This window comes from Puma concolor, chromosome A3 (assembly GCF_028749965.1).
Source record: "Puma concolor isolate L17-30 chromosome A3, mPumCon1.1.hap2, whole genome shotgun sequence".
In the NCBI taxonomy this organism is placed as follows: Eukaryota; Metazoa; Chordata; class Mammalia; order Carnivora; family Felidae; genus Puma; species Puma concolor.
Genome location: NC_141669.1, coordinates 107,412,555 through 107,429,849, shown reverse-complemented (window position 1 = coordinate 107,429,849; position 17,295 = coordinate 107,412,555). Strand labels below are relative to the sequence as shown.

General features: G+C 40.5%; 1 protein-coding gene across 1 annotated transcript in view; it reads right to left on the bottom strand.

Annotated features, from left to right (window-relative positions):
* HAO1 (hydroxyacid oxidase 1) overlaps positions 1 to 1,950 on the bottom strand; it is a 45,859-nt gene extending 43,909 nt beyond the window's left edge. The window contains exon 1 of the mRNA XM_025932406.2: positions 1,770 to 1,950. Within this exon, the coding sequence (XP_025788191.2) occupies positions 1,770 to 1,906 (137 nt within the window). The 5' untranslated portion in view covers positions 1,907 to 1,950. The remainder of the gene's footprint in view (positions 1 to 1,769) is intronic.
* Positions 1,951 to 17,295: the final 15,345 nt, after the last annotated feature.

The following is a 17,295-nucleotide window of genomic DNA, read 5'->3' as shown; positions in this document are numbered from 1 at the left end:
GGCATGCTTCCAGTCCACAACTTGGAACTCAACAATGCCTTCCATGTCTGACAAAGCTTCCAGAATTTCTAGGGTTGCAGAGGTGCCTGTATGTGCTGCACCCCTTTGCTCTCTCTTTAAGGCCTCTACTAGGCCAGTTGTTCGGGGTACATTTTGCATCAATTCAACCCACCAGCATTATGGAAGTCAAAGGTCAATGTGCATCCATTGGAATGTAAGCACCTGTGAACAGAAGCTTTGTCTGGCTCATTGCTCTATCCTCAGCATGTAGTATAGAACCTAGCCTATAGAGATTCCTAATAAGCATGAGTCCATTAATTAAGTAGCATGAGCGGAAGGGTGTTAAAGGGGGTTTGAGGAAATAGATGGTCACCTGAGCATTATGACATAAGAAATGCAAGGAGACACCAACTCCATACACCTGTCAAGGGCCTGAAATTTCCTTGGTTAAAATAACCTTTTTGGGTTAAAGGGTTGTTTTCAGGAGATTACAAGGAAGTAAGCCATATTACCCGGTGAACGGAGCTGCTATTGGGCCCAGGAAGGGACATCTTCCAGGAACAGAAAAGTTTGGAGAGGCCCAGAATGTTAAATGATTGAAAAAGATCATACAGAATTTTAAGCCCCTCCACTCTTAGCCAAATTTTCCCTTTCTATGGCTCTTCCAGCATTGGTGGAGCTCATGTGGGTTCCAGGGAAGAACTGAGACAAAGTCAAGGCTTAGAGAAGTTTGGGGGAGGCCCCATCCTTCACCCCATTCTCAGACTCCTGAGAGTACATCGGTGCTGTTTGCCAGGGACCACCTTGGTTAGAATCATCTCATTTTTCCTAATTTACACATAGAAAAGTGATTTTTGAGAGATTTTGCTCTAGACAGAAGAAGCCAAGCAGGAAAGCAGATTCTTTCTTCTGGATATTTTCTACCCTTTTTCTTTAATTTATCACCATCAATGAACACCCACAATATTCACTAGCTTTACTAAAGGCTATAATGTAAGATGGATGAGTTTGAGAGAGTATAGTGTATGGAGGGTTCTCCTCCCCTACTCCAGCAAATAAACCATTTTGTAACTGCTGAGAGAAAAACACTCCTTTAAAGTTATTTTGTTTATTGTTTTTATTACAAACAGAAAACATAAACCGTGACACCTACCATCTTGTGCTTTGAAATATGAAAGGCAAGGGAAAACTAATTTGGAAACAGAGGTAGGTGAAGCACTTTGGATGATGGATGAAGCAGCAACATTGAAAGATTAATGTTATATAGACAAATTGAAATCTAAAGTGAAAGTTGAGACAACAATAATCAAAATGAATGATAAGGGAAAGCCAGCAGGATGGGAACATTTGAGGCAACAATCCGATCTGGTTCAACCAGATAAGATGGCTATCTTGAACCTAGTGCTAACCGTTTCCTACACCATGCTCATAGACCCTCACTGTCCAACTCAGAGAAAAAGAAAGTAGAGTCTTTAGAATGCATCACTATTTTTATACATAGTCAAATTAATTATCCACATAATTCCATGTGAGGACAATTAGGGTTGGCTTTTTCAGTCAATGGTTTGAGATTCCCAGGCTTGGGATATTTTTAAACAGTTTGATAGCCCAAAATTTCTCACAGCCCCAAGAATTGTTCCCTCTCTACTAAGCATCTATCTAGATGGATAATTTCACATCAACAACATTAAAACCTGAGGTCTTATTTTGGTAGAATGTCTTCATGTAATTACACAAAACATGATTTAAAAATAAATAAATTTTCTTACCTGGAAAATGCTGCAACATTATCAGCCAATGTTTCCTGATCATTTGCCCCAGACCTGTAATAGTCATATACAGACTTCTGAAGTACTGATTTAGCATGTTGTTCATAATCACTGATACAAACTAACCGGGTAAACATTTTCACAGTTTATTCCAAACCCAAGATTTGGGATTTTTTTTCCTGCATAGCATTCTATATCTTGATAATTTCACTATCTGTTAATTATTAATAGACTTTTTCCAAAGTTCAGATTTATTTCTCTGTTGCTTACATTAAGTGAGCAAATATGTGCTTAGATTTTGCAATTTCATGTAACAGCTGTCTGCCAAAGAGCAGCCACATCTAAGCCATGAGGAGGGCCTGGGGAGGAGCAGAAGGGGATTAGCTGTTATATCAAAACTGAAGGATATAGAGAAGTACTTGCATGACCCCTCTTGGCTCAGTTCTAACTAAGGCTGCTTCTTTCACACAATATGTATGTTTGCACTTTGCTTGGAACCTAGAATGGGCTGCCGGCTCAGTTTTCTTCCACATTTGGACCATGAACATATCATGTGACAAAGAGCTTATAGAATGGAGGATCTGTAAAAATAGGGTCTGTATGTAATACGATTTCAGCTGATTACAAAAATTTGGCTTTAGCAAGGAACAGTAAGCCCACATTTAACAGCTGATTCTTTAATGTTTATTTATTTCTTTTGAGAGAGAAAGGATATGCACGTGTGAGTGGGGGAGGGGCAGAGAGAGAGAGAGAGGGAGAAAGAGAATCCCAAACAGGCTCCACACTGTCAGCACAGAGCCCAACAGGGGACTTCATCCCATGAACGTTGAGATCACCCTTGAGATTACAACCGAGCTAAAATCAAAAGCTGGATGCTCAATAAACTGAGCCACCAGGCACCCCTACAGCTAATTTTAAAGAGTCTTGTCTCACTCTGGGGAATATGTAGAGAGGTGCCATTCCAAAGACCTTGTGGTCTCCATCTAAAATTTCACTCAATCATGGAATACTTGGGGGAAGATTTGAATTAGAAAAAAATGGCTTTGACATCAGTCAGACCTGGGTTTCAGTCCAGGAGTCTCCAATTTAAGCTGCTCACCAGCCATTCAGCAGTTGCATTCCAACTGCCTGTCTCTGCACAAGAATGTTCTCTTCAACTTGGACCCTACTTTTCTATACACTTGTCATACCACAGTGCTATGGAGTCAATGCTCTAAGGGACAGCCCTCCACCAAGTCTTCAATCAAAGACTCAAGGGAGCTGGTACATAAATACCCATAAATACCCCTCCTTGGTGTGTATTCTCTGTTGCAGCCTTCAGTTGCCCACAGTATGAGTTGGTTGCTAAACCACCGTGTGGCCTCACTTTCCTACCCCTTAATTTAATTAAAAGCTTTAAGCTGTCAGGATTGGGCATTGAATTGAACATAAGTTCATTCCCAAAGTACTTTTTGCATCAGTGTGTCAATAGGTAAAATGACATTAAAATTGTTATTGGAACAGGATGCCTGGGTGGCTCAGTTGGTTAAGCATCTGCCTTTGGCCTAGGTCATGATCTTGCTATTCCTAAATTGGAACCTTGCGTTGGACTCTGTGCTGACAGCTCAGAGCCTGGAGCCTGTTTCAGATTCTGTGTTTCCCTCTCTCTCTCTATCCCTCACCTCTTATGCTCTGTCTCTCTCTCTCAAAAATAAACATTAAAAATTTTTTTAATTGCTATTGGAATGTAAACATCTGTTAATATGATAAGAGAGTCCTACAAAACATAACTCAATTTTATAGTTACTGAAGTTACTGAGAAAGTTGACTAAGGAATCTTAATTCTGCTAAGAATTAATTCAAATTTTGCAGATTAAAATACATTTTCATTACAATTTTAATAATTGTTAAAACTGTAAGCACCTTGCTTTTTTTTTTTTTTTTTTTTTTTGCATCTCTCATCCCTGAAATGCAGCCAGATCAACACTAAACCATCTTGCACACCTAGGAAACTGATTTGAGGATTAACACAACAATCTGCACAACCTGAACCATAGAATTTGGCAGGTATGCAGTGGGGAGAGGTGAACTGGGGGAAAGAGAAGCCGCAGAGGGCAGGGAGCTGTTTTTGCTTGCAGAAAGAGAACAGAGACAGGGTGGGGGGGTGGAGGAGAGTATGGGAAAAGCACCCCCCAACCCAAAGCAGATGGAGAGAAAGTGGAAAAGTGGAAACAGCTACAAGGACTGAACAAAAAAAGGGAGAAAAGAGAAAGTAGAGGTTTAAATTCCATTAAGACTCTATAAACAGGGGGAGTGCAAAGTCTGAAAGTCCACAGCTCATACCTGGTGGTGCTCTGGTGGGAAGAGTGAATCCACAGGAGGAGAGAATGAGGTCCAAGTGGCCCTTGGGCCATACAGGGAGAGGCAGTTCCCCTGCTGGGAGGACATTTGGTAGAGGCTGTGTGGCCACCCCACAATCATAGGTTCCAGCACACCCCAGGGAACAACCACATTCGCTGGTGTTGGAACAAGGATGTCAAGGGTGATACCTGGCACCAGATGTGTGCTGTGATTTTCCATAAACACTGAAACACTGCTTGGTAGCTGGGCAATGCCATTTTCATCCCTCCGGAGTATGTGCATTCTTGCCTACAAGTGCCCCCAGCAATCCACCCCAGTAAGCTAAGCAGCACCATCTAGTGGAGAATGGAACCATTGCACTAAACCCCACCCAACTGGGCCTACAATGCTCTTGACAAAGTCTCTCCACCTGCTTAGTTTATGGACTATAAAGTGCTTCATAGCTTGACATCTATGGGAAAACAGATGTAATTTCAATCGTACTTCATTCTGTTCACTGGTCCTTTTATTCAATTTTTTTTTCTTTTTCTTTTTCTTTTTCTTTCTTGAATACAGAAAGCGAAAAATCTATTATCTTCCATTTTTATTAAAAAGATTTTTCCTTAATTTTGTTCTACTACATTTTTTACTTTTTTGTAAATTTTTAAAATTATATTTTACTTTCATCATTTCATTTTATTCTATTTTTTTCAAATTTTCAAACATTTTCCTTTTTTCCCTTTTTTCTTTTATCTTTTATTTACTTTCTTATCTTTCCCTTTTTTCTCTAATCTATCAAGCTTCTTTCAACAACCAGACCGAAACACACCTAGGATCTGGTACCTTTTATTTGATTTCTTTGTGTTGTTTTTAATTTTTTTACCATATTAATTCCTTTTATTCCTCCAAAATGATGAAATGAAAGAATTCACCTCAAAAGAAAGAACAGGAGGAAATGACAGCCAGGGATGTAATCAACACAGATATAAGCAGATGTCTGAACTTGAATTTAGAATCACTATAAAAGAATACTAGCTGGGGGATTGGGAGGAAGATGGCGGCGTAGGAGGACGCTGGGCTCACCGCGCGTCCTGCTGATCACTTAGATTCCACCTACACCTGCCTAAATAACCCAGAAAACCACCAGAGGATTAGCAGAACGGAGTCGCCGGAGCCAAGCGCAGACGAGAGGCCCACGGAAGAGGGTAGGAAGGGCGGCGAGGCGGTGCGCGCTCCACGGACTGGCGGGAGGGAGCCGGGGCGGAGGGGCGACTCGCCGGCCAAGCAGAGCCCCCGAGTCTGGCTTGCAAAAAGCGGAGGGGCCTGACGGACTGTGTCCTGACAGCAAGCGCGACTTAGCGTCTGGGAAGTCATAAGTTAACAGCTCTGCTCAGAAAGCGGGAAGGCTGGAGGACAAAGGGAAGGAGAGCTGCTGAGCCCCCGGACGACAGAGCTCAGTTTGGTGGGGAACAAAGGCGCTCGCCAGCGCCATCTTCCCCGCCCATCCCCCAGCCAAAATCCCAAAGAGAACCAGTTCCTGCCAGGGAACTTGCTCGCTCCGCGCAAACACCCAACTCTGCGCTTCTGCAGAGCCAAACCTCCGGCAGCGGATCTGACTCCCTCTTGCTGCCACAGGGCCCCTCCTGAAGTGGATCACCTAAGGAGAAGCAAGCTAAGCCTGCCCCTCCTGCCCCTGTGCACCTTGCCTACCCACCCCAGCTAAGACGCCAGATCCCCAGCATCACAAGCCTGGCAGTGTGCAAGTAGCCCAGACAGACCACCCCACCCCACAGTGAATCCCGCCCCTAGGAGAGGGGAAGAGAAGGCACGCACCAGTCTGACTGTGGCCCCAGCGGTGGGCTGGGAGCAGACATCAGGTCTGACTGCGGCTCCGCCCACCAACTCCAGTTATACACCACAGCACAGGGGAAGTGCCCTGCAGGTCCTCACCACGCCAGGGACTATCCAAAATGACCAAGCGGAAGAATTCCCCTCAGAAGAATCTCCAGGAAATAACAACAGCTAATGAGCTGATCAAAAAGGATTTAAATAATATAACAGAAAGTGAATTTAGAATAATAGTCATAAAATTAATCGCTGGGCTTGAAAACAGTATAGCGGACAGCAGAGAATCTCTTGCTACAGAGATCAAGGGACTAAGGAACAGTCACGAGGAGCTGAAAAACGCTTTAAACGAAATGCATAACAAAATGGAAACCACCACGGCTCGGATTGAAGAGGCAGAGGAGAGAATAGGTGAACTAGAAGATAAAGTTATGGAAAAAGAGGAAGCTGAGAAAAAGAGGGATAAAAAAATCCAGGAGTATGAGGGGAAAATTAGAGAACTAAGTGATACACTAAAAAGAAATAATATACGCATCATTGGTATCCCAGAGGAGGAAGAGAGAGGGAAAGGTGCTGAAGGGGTACTTGAAGAAATAATAGCTGAGAACTTCCCTGAACTGGGGAAGGAAAAAGGCATTGAAATCCAAGAGGCACAGAGAACTCCCTTCAGACGTAACTTGAATCGATCTTCTGCACGACATATCATAGTGAAACTGGCAAAATACAAGGATAAAGAGAAAATTCTGAAAGCAGCAAGGGGTAAACGTGCCCTCACATATAAAGGGAGACCTATAAGACTCGTGACTGATCTCTCTTTTGAAACTTGGCAGGCCAGAAAGAATTGGCACGAGATTTTCAGTGTGCTAGACAGAAAAAATATGCAGCCGAGAATCCTTTATCCAGCAAGTCTGTCATTTAGAATAGAAGGAGAGATAAAGGTCTTCCCAAACAAACAAAAACTGAAGGAATTTGTCACCACTAAACCAGCCCTACAAGAGATCCTAAGGGGGACCCTGTGAGACAAAGTACCAGAGACATCACTACAAGCATAAAACATACAGATATCACAATGACTCTAAACCCATATCTTTCTATAATAACACTGAATGTAAATGGACTAAATGCGCCAACCAAAAGACATAGGGTATCAGAATGGATAAAAAAACAAGACCCATCTATTTGCTGTCTACAAGAGACTCATTTTAGACCTGAGGACACCTTTAGATTGAGAGTGAGGGGATGGAGAACTATTTATCATGCTACTGGAAGCCAAAAGAAAGCTGGAGTAGCCATCCTTATATCAGACAAACTAGACTTTAAATTAAAGGCTGTAACAAGAGATGAAGAAGGACATTATATAATAGTGACAGGGTCTATCCATCAGGAAGAGCTAACAATTATAAATGTCTATGCGCCGAATACCGGAGCGCCCAAATATATAAAACAATTACTCATAAACACAAGCAACCTTATTGATAAGAATGTGGTAATTGCAGGGGACTTTAACACCCCACTTACAGAAATGGATAGATCATCTAGACACACGATCAATAAAGAAACAAGGGCCCTGAATGAGACATTGGATCAGATGGACCTGACAGATATATTTAGAACTCTGCATCCCAAAGCAACAGAATATACTTTCTTCTCGAGTGCACATGGAACATTCTCCAAGATAGATCATATACTGGGTCACAAAACAGCCCTTCATAAGTTTACAAGAATTGAAATCATACCATGCATACTTTCAGACCACAACGCTATGAAGCTTGAAATCAACCACAGAAAAAAGTCTGGAAAACCTCCAAAAGCATGGAGGTTAAAGAACACCCTACTAATGAATGAGTGGGTCAACCAGGCAATTAGAGAAGAAATTAAAAAATATATGGAAACAAACGAAAATGAAAATACAACAATCCAAACGCTTTGGGACGCAGCGAAGGCAGTCCTGAGAGGAAAATACATTGCAATCCAGGCCTATCTCAAGAAACAAGAAAAATCCCAAATACAAAATCTAACAGCACACCTAAAGGAAATAGAAGCAGAACAGCAAAGGCAGCCTAAACCCAGCAGAAGAAGAGAAATAATAAAGATCAGAGCAGAAATAAACAATATAGAATCTAAAAAAACTGTAGAGCAGATCAATGAAACCAAGAGTTGGTTTTTTGAAAAAATAAACAAAATTGACAAACCTCTAGCCAGGCTTCTCAAAAAGAAAAGGGAGATGACCCAAATAGATAAAATCATGAATGAAAATGGAATTATTACAACCAATCCCTCAGAGATACAAACAATTATCAGGGAATACTATGAAAAATTATATGCCAACAAATTGGACAACCTAGAAGAAATGGACAAATTCCTGAACACCCACACTCTTCCAAAACTCAATCAGGAGGAAATAGAAAGCTTGAACAGACCCATCACCAGCGAAGAAATTGAATCGGTTATCAAAAATCTCCCAACAAATAAGAGTCCAGGACCAGATGGCTTCCCAGGGGAGTTCTACCAGACGTTTAAAGCAGAGATAATACCTATCCTTCTCAAGCTATTCCAAGAAATAGAAAGGGAAGGAAAACTTCCAGACTCATTCTATGAAGCCAGTATTACTTTGATTCCTAAACCAGACAGAGACCCAGTAAAAAAAGAGAACTACCGGCCAATATCCCTGATGAATATGGATGCAAAAATTCTCAATAAGATACTAGCAAATCGAATTCAACGGCATATAAAAAGAATTATTCACCATGATCAAGTGGGATTCATTCCTGGGATGCAGGGCTGGTTCAACATTCGCAAATCAATCAACGTGATACATCACATTAACAAAAAAAAAGAGAAAAACCATATGATCCTGTCAATCGATGCAGAAAAGGCCTTTGACAAAATCCAGCACCCTTTCTTAATAAAAACTCTTGAGAAAGTCGGGATAGAAGGAACATACTTAAAGATCATAAAAGCCATTTATGAAAAGCCCACAGCTAACATCATCCTCAACGGGGAAAAACTGAGAGCTTTTTCCCTGAGATCAGGAACACGACAGGGATGCCCACTCTCACCGCTGTTGTTTAACATAGTGCTGGAAGTTCTAGCATCAGCAATCAGACAACAAAAGGAAATCAAAGGCGTCAAAATTGGCAAAGATGAAATCAAGCTTTCGCTCTTTGCAGATGACATGATATTATACATGGAAAATCCGATAGACTCCACCAAAAGTCTGCTAGAACTGATACATGAATTCAGCAAAGTTGCAGGATACAAAATCAATGTACAGAAATCAGTTGCATTCTTATACACTAACAATGAAGCAACAGAAAGACAAATAAAGAAACTGATCCCATTCACAATTGCACCAAGAAGCATAAAATACCTAGGAATCAATCTAACCAAAGATGTAAAGGATCTGTATGCTGAAAACTATAGAAAGCTTATGAAGGTAATTGAAGAAGATTTAAAGAAATGGAAAGACATTCCCTGCTCATGGATTGGAAGAATAAATATTGTCAAAATGTCAATACTACCCAAAGCTATCTACACATTCAATGCTATCCCAATCAAAATTGCACCAGCATTCTTCTCGAAACTAGAACAAGCAATCCTAAAATTCATATGGAACCACAAAAGGCCCCGAATAGCCAAAGTAATTTTGAAGAAGAAGACCAAAGCAGGAGGCATCACAATCCCAGACTTTAGCCTCTACTACAAAGCTGTCATCATCAAGACAGCATGGTATTGGCACCAAAACAGACACATAGACCAATGGAATAGAATAGAAACCCCGGAACTAGACCCACAAACGTACGGCCAACTCATCTTTGACAAAGCAGGAAAGAACATCCAATGGAAAAAAGACAGTCTCTTCAACAAATGGTGCTGGGAGAACTGGACAGCAACATGCAGAAGGTTGAAACTAGACCACTTTCTCACACCATTCACAAAAATAAACTCAAAATGGATAAAGGACCTGAATGTGAGACAGGAAACCATCAAAACCTTAGAGGAGAAAGCAGGAAAAGACCTCTCTGACCTCAGCCGTAGCAATCTCTTACTAGACACATCCCCAAAGGCAAGGGAATTAAAAGCAAAAGTGAATTACTGGGACCTTATGAAGATCAAAAGCTTCTGCACAGCAAAGGAAACAACCAACAAAACTAAAAGGCAACCAACGGAATGGGAAAAGATATTTGCAAATGACATATCGGACAAAGGGCTAGTATCCAAAATCTATAAAGAGCTCACCAAACTCCACACCCGAAAAGCAAATAACCCAGTGAAGAAATGGGCAGAAAACATGAATAGACACTTCTCTAAAGAAGACATCCGGATGGCCAACAGGCACATGAAAAGATGTGCAGCGTCGCTCCTTATCAGGGAAATACAAATCAAAACCACACTCAGATATCACCTCACGCCAGTCAGAGTGGCCAAAATGAACAAATCAGGAGATTATAGATGCTGGAGAGGATGTGGAGAAACGGGAACCCTCTTGCACTGTTGGTGGGAATGCAAATTGGTGCAGCCGCTCTGGAAAGCAGTGTGGAGGTTCCTCAGAAAATTAAAAATAGACCTACCCTATGACCCAGCAATAGCACTGCTAGGAATTTATCCAAGGGACACAGGAGTACTGATGCATAGGGGCACTTGTACCCCAATGTTCATAGCAGCACTCTCAACAATAGCCAAATTGTGGAAAGAGCCTAAATGTCCATCAACTGATGAATGGATAAAGAAATTGTGGTTTATATACACAATGGAGTACTATGTGGCAATGAGAAAAAATGAAATATGGCCTTTTGTAGCAAAGTGGATGGAACTGGAGAGTGTGATGCTAAGTGAAATAAGCCATACAGAGAAAGACAGATACCATATGGTTTCACTCTTATGTGGATCCTGAAAAACTTAAGAAAAACCCATGGGGGAGGGGAACAAAAAAAAAAAAAAAAAAAGAGGTTAGAGTGGGAGAGAGCCAAAGCATAAGAGACTGTTGAGAACTGAGAACAAACTAAGGGTCGATGGGGGGTGGGAGGGAGGAGAGGGTGGGTGATGGGTACTGAGGAGGGCACCTTTTGGGATGAGCACTGGGTGTTGTATGGAAACCAATTTGACAATAAATTTCATATATAAATAAAAAAAAAAAAAAAAAAAAAAAAAAAAAAAAAGAATACTAGCTGGGATTGAAAATAGATTAAAATCCCTTTCTGCACAGATGAAAGAAGTAAAAGCTAGTCAGGATGAAATAAAAATTGCTATAACTGAGCTGCAATCTCGAATGCATGCCACAGTAGCAAGGATGGATAAGGCACAGCAGCAAATCAGCAATATAGAGGACAAACTTATGGAGAATAATGAAGCAGAAAAGAAGAGGGAGACTAAGGCAAAGAGATGAAATAAAAATTAGAGCACTCAGTGACTCATTAAAAAGGAACAACATCAGAATCATAGGGGTCCCAGATGAAGAGAGAGAAAAAATGGTAGACAATTTATGTGACCAAATCATAGTAGAAAACTTTCCTAATCTGGGGAAACACACAGACATCAAAATCCAGGCAGCACAAATGATTCCCATTAGATTCAACTAAAACTGACCATTAATAAGGCATATCATAGTCAAAGATCACAAAATACTCAGGCAAGGAAAGAATCATGAATGCAGCAAGGGAAAAGAAGTCCTTAACCTACAAGGGAAGATAAATCAGGTATGAAGTAGACTTAGCCACAGAAACTTGGCAGGCCAGAAAGGAATGGCAGGATATATTCAATGTGCTGAATCAGAAAAATATGCTGCCCAGAATTCTTTATCCAGCAAAGCTGTTATTTAAAATGGAAGGAGAGATAAAGTTTCCCAGACAAACAAAAATTAAAGGAGTTTGTGACCACCAAACGAGTCCTGCAAGAAATTTTAAGAGGGACTCTCTGAGGGGAGAAAAGATGAAAAAACAAAAACAAAAGCAAAAACCAAAAAAAAACCCCAAAACCCCCAAAACCCCCAAAATCCAAAAGCATCAAAGACTAGAAAGCACCAAAAAACACTACCAGAAACTCCAATTCTACAGGTGACATAATGGCAATATATTCATAACTTTCAATACCCACTCTAAATATCAACGGGCTGAACACTCCAATAAAAAGACACAGGGTAACAGAATGGATAAGAAAACAAGATGCCTCTATATGCTGTTTACAAGAGACCCATTTTAGATCTGAAGTCACCTTCAGATTGAAAATAATGGCATGGAGAACCATCTATCATGTTAATAGTCACAAAAGAAAGCCAGAGTAGCCATATTTATATCAGACAATCTAGATTTTAAAATAAAGACTGTAACAAGAGATGAAGAAGGGCATTATATCATAATTAAGGGGTCTATCCACCAAGAAGACCTAACAATTGTAAACATTTATGCTCTAAACATGAAAGCACCCAAATATATAAATTAATTAACCACAAACATAAAGAAACTCATTGATAATAATACCATAATAGTAGGGGATTTCAACACCCCACTTACAACAATGGACAGATCATCTAAACAGAAAATCAACAAGGAAACAATGGTGTTGAATGACACACTGGACTGGAGGTACTTAACAGATATATTCATAACATTTCATCCTAAAGCAGCAGAATACACATTCTTCTCCAGTGCACATGGAACATTCTCCAGAATAGATCACATACTGGGACACAAATCAGCCCTCAACAAGTACAAAAAGATCATGATCATACTGTGCATATTTTCAGACCACAACGCTATGAAACTCGAAATCAACCACAAGAAAAAATTTGGAAAGATAACAAATACTTGGAGACTAAAGAACATCCTACTAAAGAATGAATAGGCTAACCAAGAAATTAAAGAGGAAATTAAAAAGTACATGAAAGCCAATGAAAATGATAACACCACAGCCCAAAATATGTGGGATGCAGCAAAGGCGGTCATAAGAGGAAAGTATATAGCAATCCAGGCCTTCCTAAAAAAGGAAGAAAGTTCTCAGATACACAAGCTAACCTTATACCACAAAGAGCAGGAAAAAGAACAGCAAATAAAACCCCAGACAAGCAGAAGATAGGAAATAATAAAGATTAGAGCAGAAATCAATGCTATCGAAACCAAAAAAACAGTAGAACACATCAATGAATCCAGGAGCTGGTCCTTTGAAAGAATTAACAAAATTGATAAACCCCTAGCCAGTTTGATCAAAAAGAAAAAGGTAAGGACCCAAATAAATAAAATCAAGAATGAAAGAGGAGAGATCACAACCAACACAGCAGAAATACAAACAATAATATGAGAATACTATGAGCAATTATATACCAATAAAATGGGCAATCTGGAAGAAATGGACAAATTCCTAGAAACATATAAACTACCAAAACTGAAACAGGAAGAAATAGAAAATTTGAACAGACCCATAACCTGTAAGGAAATAGAATTAATAATCAAAAATCTACCAAAAAACAAGAGTCAAGGGCTGGATGGCTTTCCAGGGGAATTCTACCAAACATTTAAGGAAGAGTTAACACCTGTTTTCTTGAAGTTGTTCCAAAAAATAGAAATGGAAGGAAAACTACCAAACTCTTTCTATGAAGCCAGTATTACCTTGGTTCCAAAACCAGACAAAGACTCCACTAAAAAGGAGAACTATAGACCAATTTCCCTGATGAGCATGGTTGCAAAAATCCTCAACAAGGTACTAACCAAGTGGATCCAACAATACATTAAAAGAATTATTCACCACAACCAAGTGGGATTTATACCTGCAGGGCTGATTCAGTATCTGCAAAACAATTAATGTGATACATTGTCGCGACCGGCGCGACAAACACCGAGGTCAGGGTCCTGAGGGTAGGGGAATGCAAGAAAAAAAGAGAGAAGAGAAAGTTTGGGAACAGGAGGGTCCCCTGGGCTGATGGCCCAAGTGACGGCTTTATTGCTGCTGTACGCAATCTTTTATAACCAGACTCTTATGGGTTAGGTCATTCTAAGAATAAACAGGTTTCACATAATTGCTGCCCACCAAAACATTTAGTTCTGTGTTTCTTGTGCATTTTCTAGACCGGTCACAAGACCTTGTTGATAAGATTGCTAGCAAAACACAATTCCCATGTTTGTTTCTATCTGACTCAGGGTAGAAAAAGGGAGGTAGCATTACTGCCAACACCTGCAGACCACAGGCTTCAGGAATTAACTTTCTCAGCCTTGACAAGGCTTTCGTATGCCCTTGAAAGTGGGGGAATGGGAGGGGGAACCACCGGGTTGGCTTGAGTCAACAGGGAACGTTGCTCGACCCGGTCTCAGCCTGGCGCCGGGGCCCGGCCTCCCACATGAATGGGAGGGGGAAACACCAGGTTGGCTTGAGTCAACGGGGAACATTGCTCGACCCGGTCTCAGCCTGGCACCGGGGCCCGGCCCCCCACAATACATCACATCAATAAAAGAAAGGACAAGAACCACGTGATCCTCTCAAAAGATGCAGAGAAAGCATTTGACAAAATACAGCATCCTTTATTGATAAAAACCCTCAAGAAAGTAGGGATAGAAGGATCATACCTCAAGATCGTAAAAGCCGCATATGAAAGACCCACTGCTAATATCATCCTCAGTGGGAAAAAACTTTCCCCCTAAGGCCAGAAACACAACAGAGATGTCAACTCTCACCACTGTTATTCAACATAGTATCGGAAGTCTTAGCCTCAGCAATCAGACAACACAAAGGAATAAAAGGCATCCAAATCAGCCAGGAGGAAGTCAAATTTTCAGTCTTTGCAGATGACATGATGCTCAGAAAACCCAAAAGATTCCACAAAAAAACTGCTAGAACTAATCCATGAATTTAGCAAAGTTGCAGGATACAAAATCAATGCACAGACATTGGTTGCATTCCTATACAGCAATAATGAAGCAACAGAAAGAAAAATCAGGGAATTGATCCCATTTATAACTGCACCAAAAACCATAAAATACCTAGGAATAAATATAACCAAAGAGGTGAAAAATCTATACAATGAAATCTATAGAAAACTTATGAAAGAAATAGAAGAAGACACAAAAAAATGGAAAAATATTCCATGCTCCTGGATTTGAAGAATAAACATTGCTAAAATGTCAATACTACCCAAAGCAATCTACATATTCAATGCAATCCCTATAAAAATAACACCAGCATTCTTCACAGAGTAGAACAAACAAATCTAAAATGTGTTTGGAACCAGAAAAGACCCTGAATAGCCAAAGCAATCTTGAAAAAGAAAACCAAAGCTGGAGGCATCACACTCCCAGACTTCAAGACATCTCACAAAGCTGTAATCATCAAGACAGTATGGTACTGGCACAAAAACAGACACTCAGATCAATGGAACAGAATAGAGAAATTTGAAATGGACCCACAAATGTACAGCCAACTAATCTTTTACAAAGCAGGAAAGAATATCCAATGGAATAAAGACAGTCTCTTCAGCAAATGGTGCTGGGAAAACTGGACAGAAACATGCAGAAAAATGAATCTGGACCAATTTCTTACACCATACACAAAAATAAACTCAAAATGGATGAAAGACCTAAACGTAAGACAGGAAGCCATCAAAATCCTCGAGGAGAAAGCAGACAAATACCCCTTTGACCTTGGCCGCAGCAACTTCCTACTCAACATGTCTCCAGAGGCAAGGGAAACAAAAGCAAAAATAAACTATTCGGACCTCATCAAAATAAAAAGCGTCTGCACAGCGAAGGAAACAATCAGCAAAACTAAAAGGCAACCGATGGAATGGGAGAAGATATTTGCAAACGACATATCAGATAAAGGGTTAGTATCCAAAATCTATAGAGAACTTATCAAACTCAACAACCAAAAAACAAATAATCTAGTGAAGAAATGGGCAAAAGACATGAATAGACACTCCTCCAAAGAAGACATCCCGATGGACAACCAACACATGAAAAAATGCTCAACATCACTCATCATTAGGGAAATAAAAATCAAAACAACAATGAGATACCACCTCACAGCTTCCAGGATGGCTAAAATGAACAACTCAGGCAACAACAGATGTTGGTGAGGATGTGGAGAAAGAGGATCTCTTTTGCACTGCTTGTGGGAATGCAAATTGGTGCAGCCTTCTGGAATAGTGTATGGAGGTTCCTCAAAAAATTAAAAATAGAGGGGGCGCCTGGGTGGCGCAGTCGGTTAAGCGTCCGACTTCAGCCAGGTCACGATCTCGCAGTCGGTGAGTTCGAGCCCCGCGTCAGGCTCTGGGCTGATGGCTCAGAGCCTGGAGCCTGTTTCCGATTCTGTGTCTCCCTCTCTCTCTGCCCCTCCCCCGTTCATGCTCTGTCTCTCTCTGTCCCAAAAATAAATAAACATTGAAAAAAAAATTAAAAAAAAAAATTAAAAATAGAACTACCCTATGACCCAACAATTACACCACCAGGTATTTATCAAAGGGATACAAGTGTGCTGTTTTGAAAGGGCACATGCACCCCGATGTTTATAGCAGCACTATCAACAATAACCAAAGGATGGAAAGAGCCCAAATGTCCATTGATGGATGAATGGATAAAAATGTTGTATATATATATATATATATATATATATATATATATATATATATACACAATGGAGTATACTCAACAATCAAAAAGATTGCATCTTGCCATTTACAACTATGCGGATTGAACTAGAGGGTACTATGCTAAGCGAAATTAGTCAGAGAAAGACAAATATCATATGACTTCACTCACATGAGGAATTTAAGATACAAAACAGATGAACATAAGGGAAAGGAAGCAAAAATAATATAAAAACAGGGAGGGGAACAAAACATAAAACACTCTTCAACATAGAGAACACCTTATGAAGATAAAAAGCTTCTGCACAGCAAAGGAAACAACCAACAAAACTAAAAGGCAACCAACGGAATGGGAAAAGATATTTGCAAATGACATATCGGACAAAGGGCTAGTATCCAGAATCTATAAAGAGCTCACCAAACTCCACACCCGAAAAACAAATAATCCAGTGAAGAAATGGGCAGAAAACATGAATAGACACTTCTCTAAAGAAGACATCCAGATGGCCAACAGGCACATGAAAAGATGCTCAATGTCGCTTTTCATCAGGGAAATACAAATCAAAACCACACTCAGATATCACCTCACGCCAATCAGAGTGGCCAAAATGAACAAATCAGGAGACTATAGATGCTGGTGTGGATGTGGAGAAATGGGAACCCTCTTGCACTGTTGGTGGGAATGCAAACTGTTGCAGCTGCTCTGGAAAACAGTGTGGAGGCTCCTCAAAAAATTAAAAATAGATCTACCCTATGACCCAGCAATAGCACTGCTAGGAATTTACCCAAGGGATA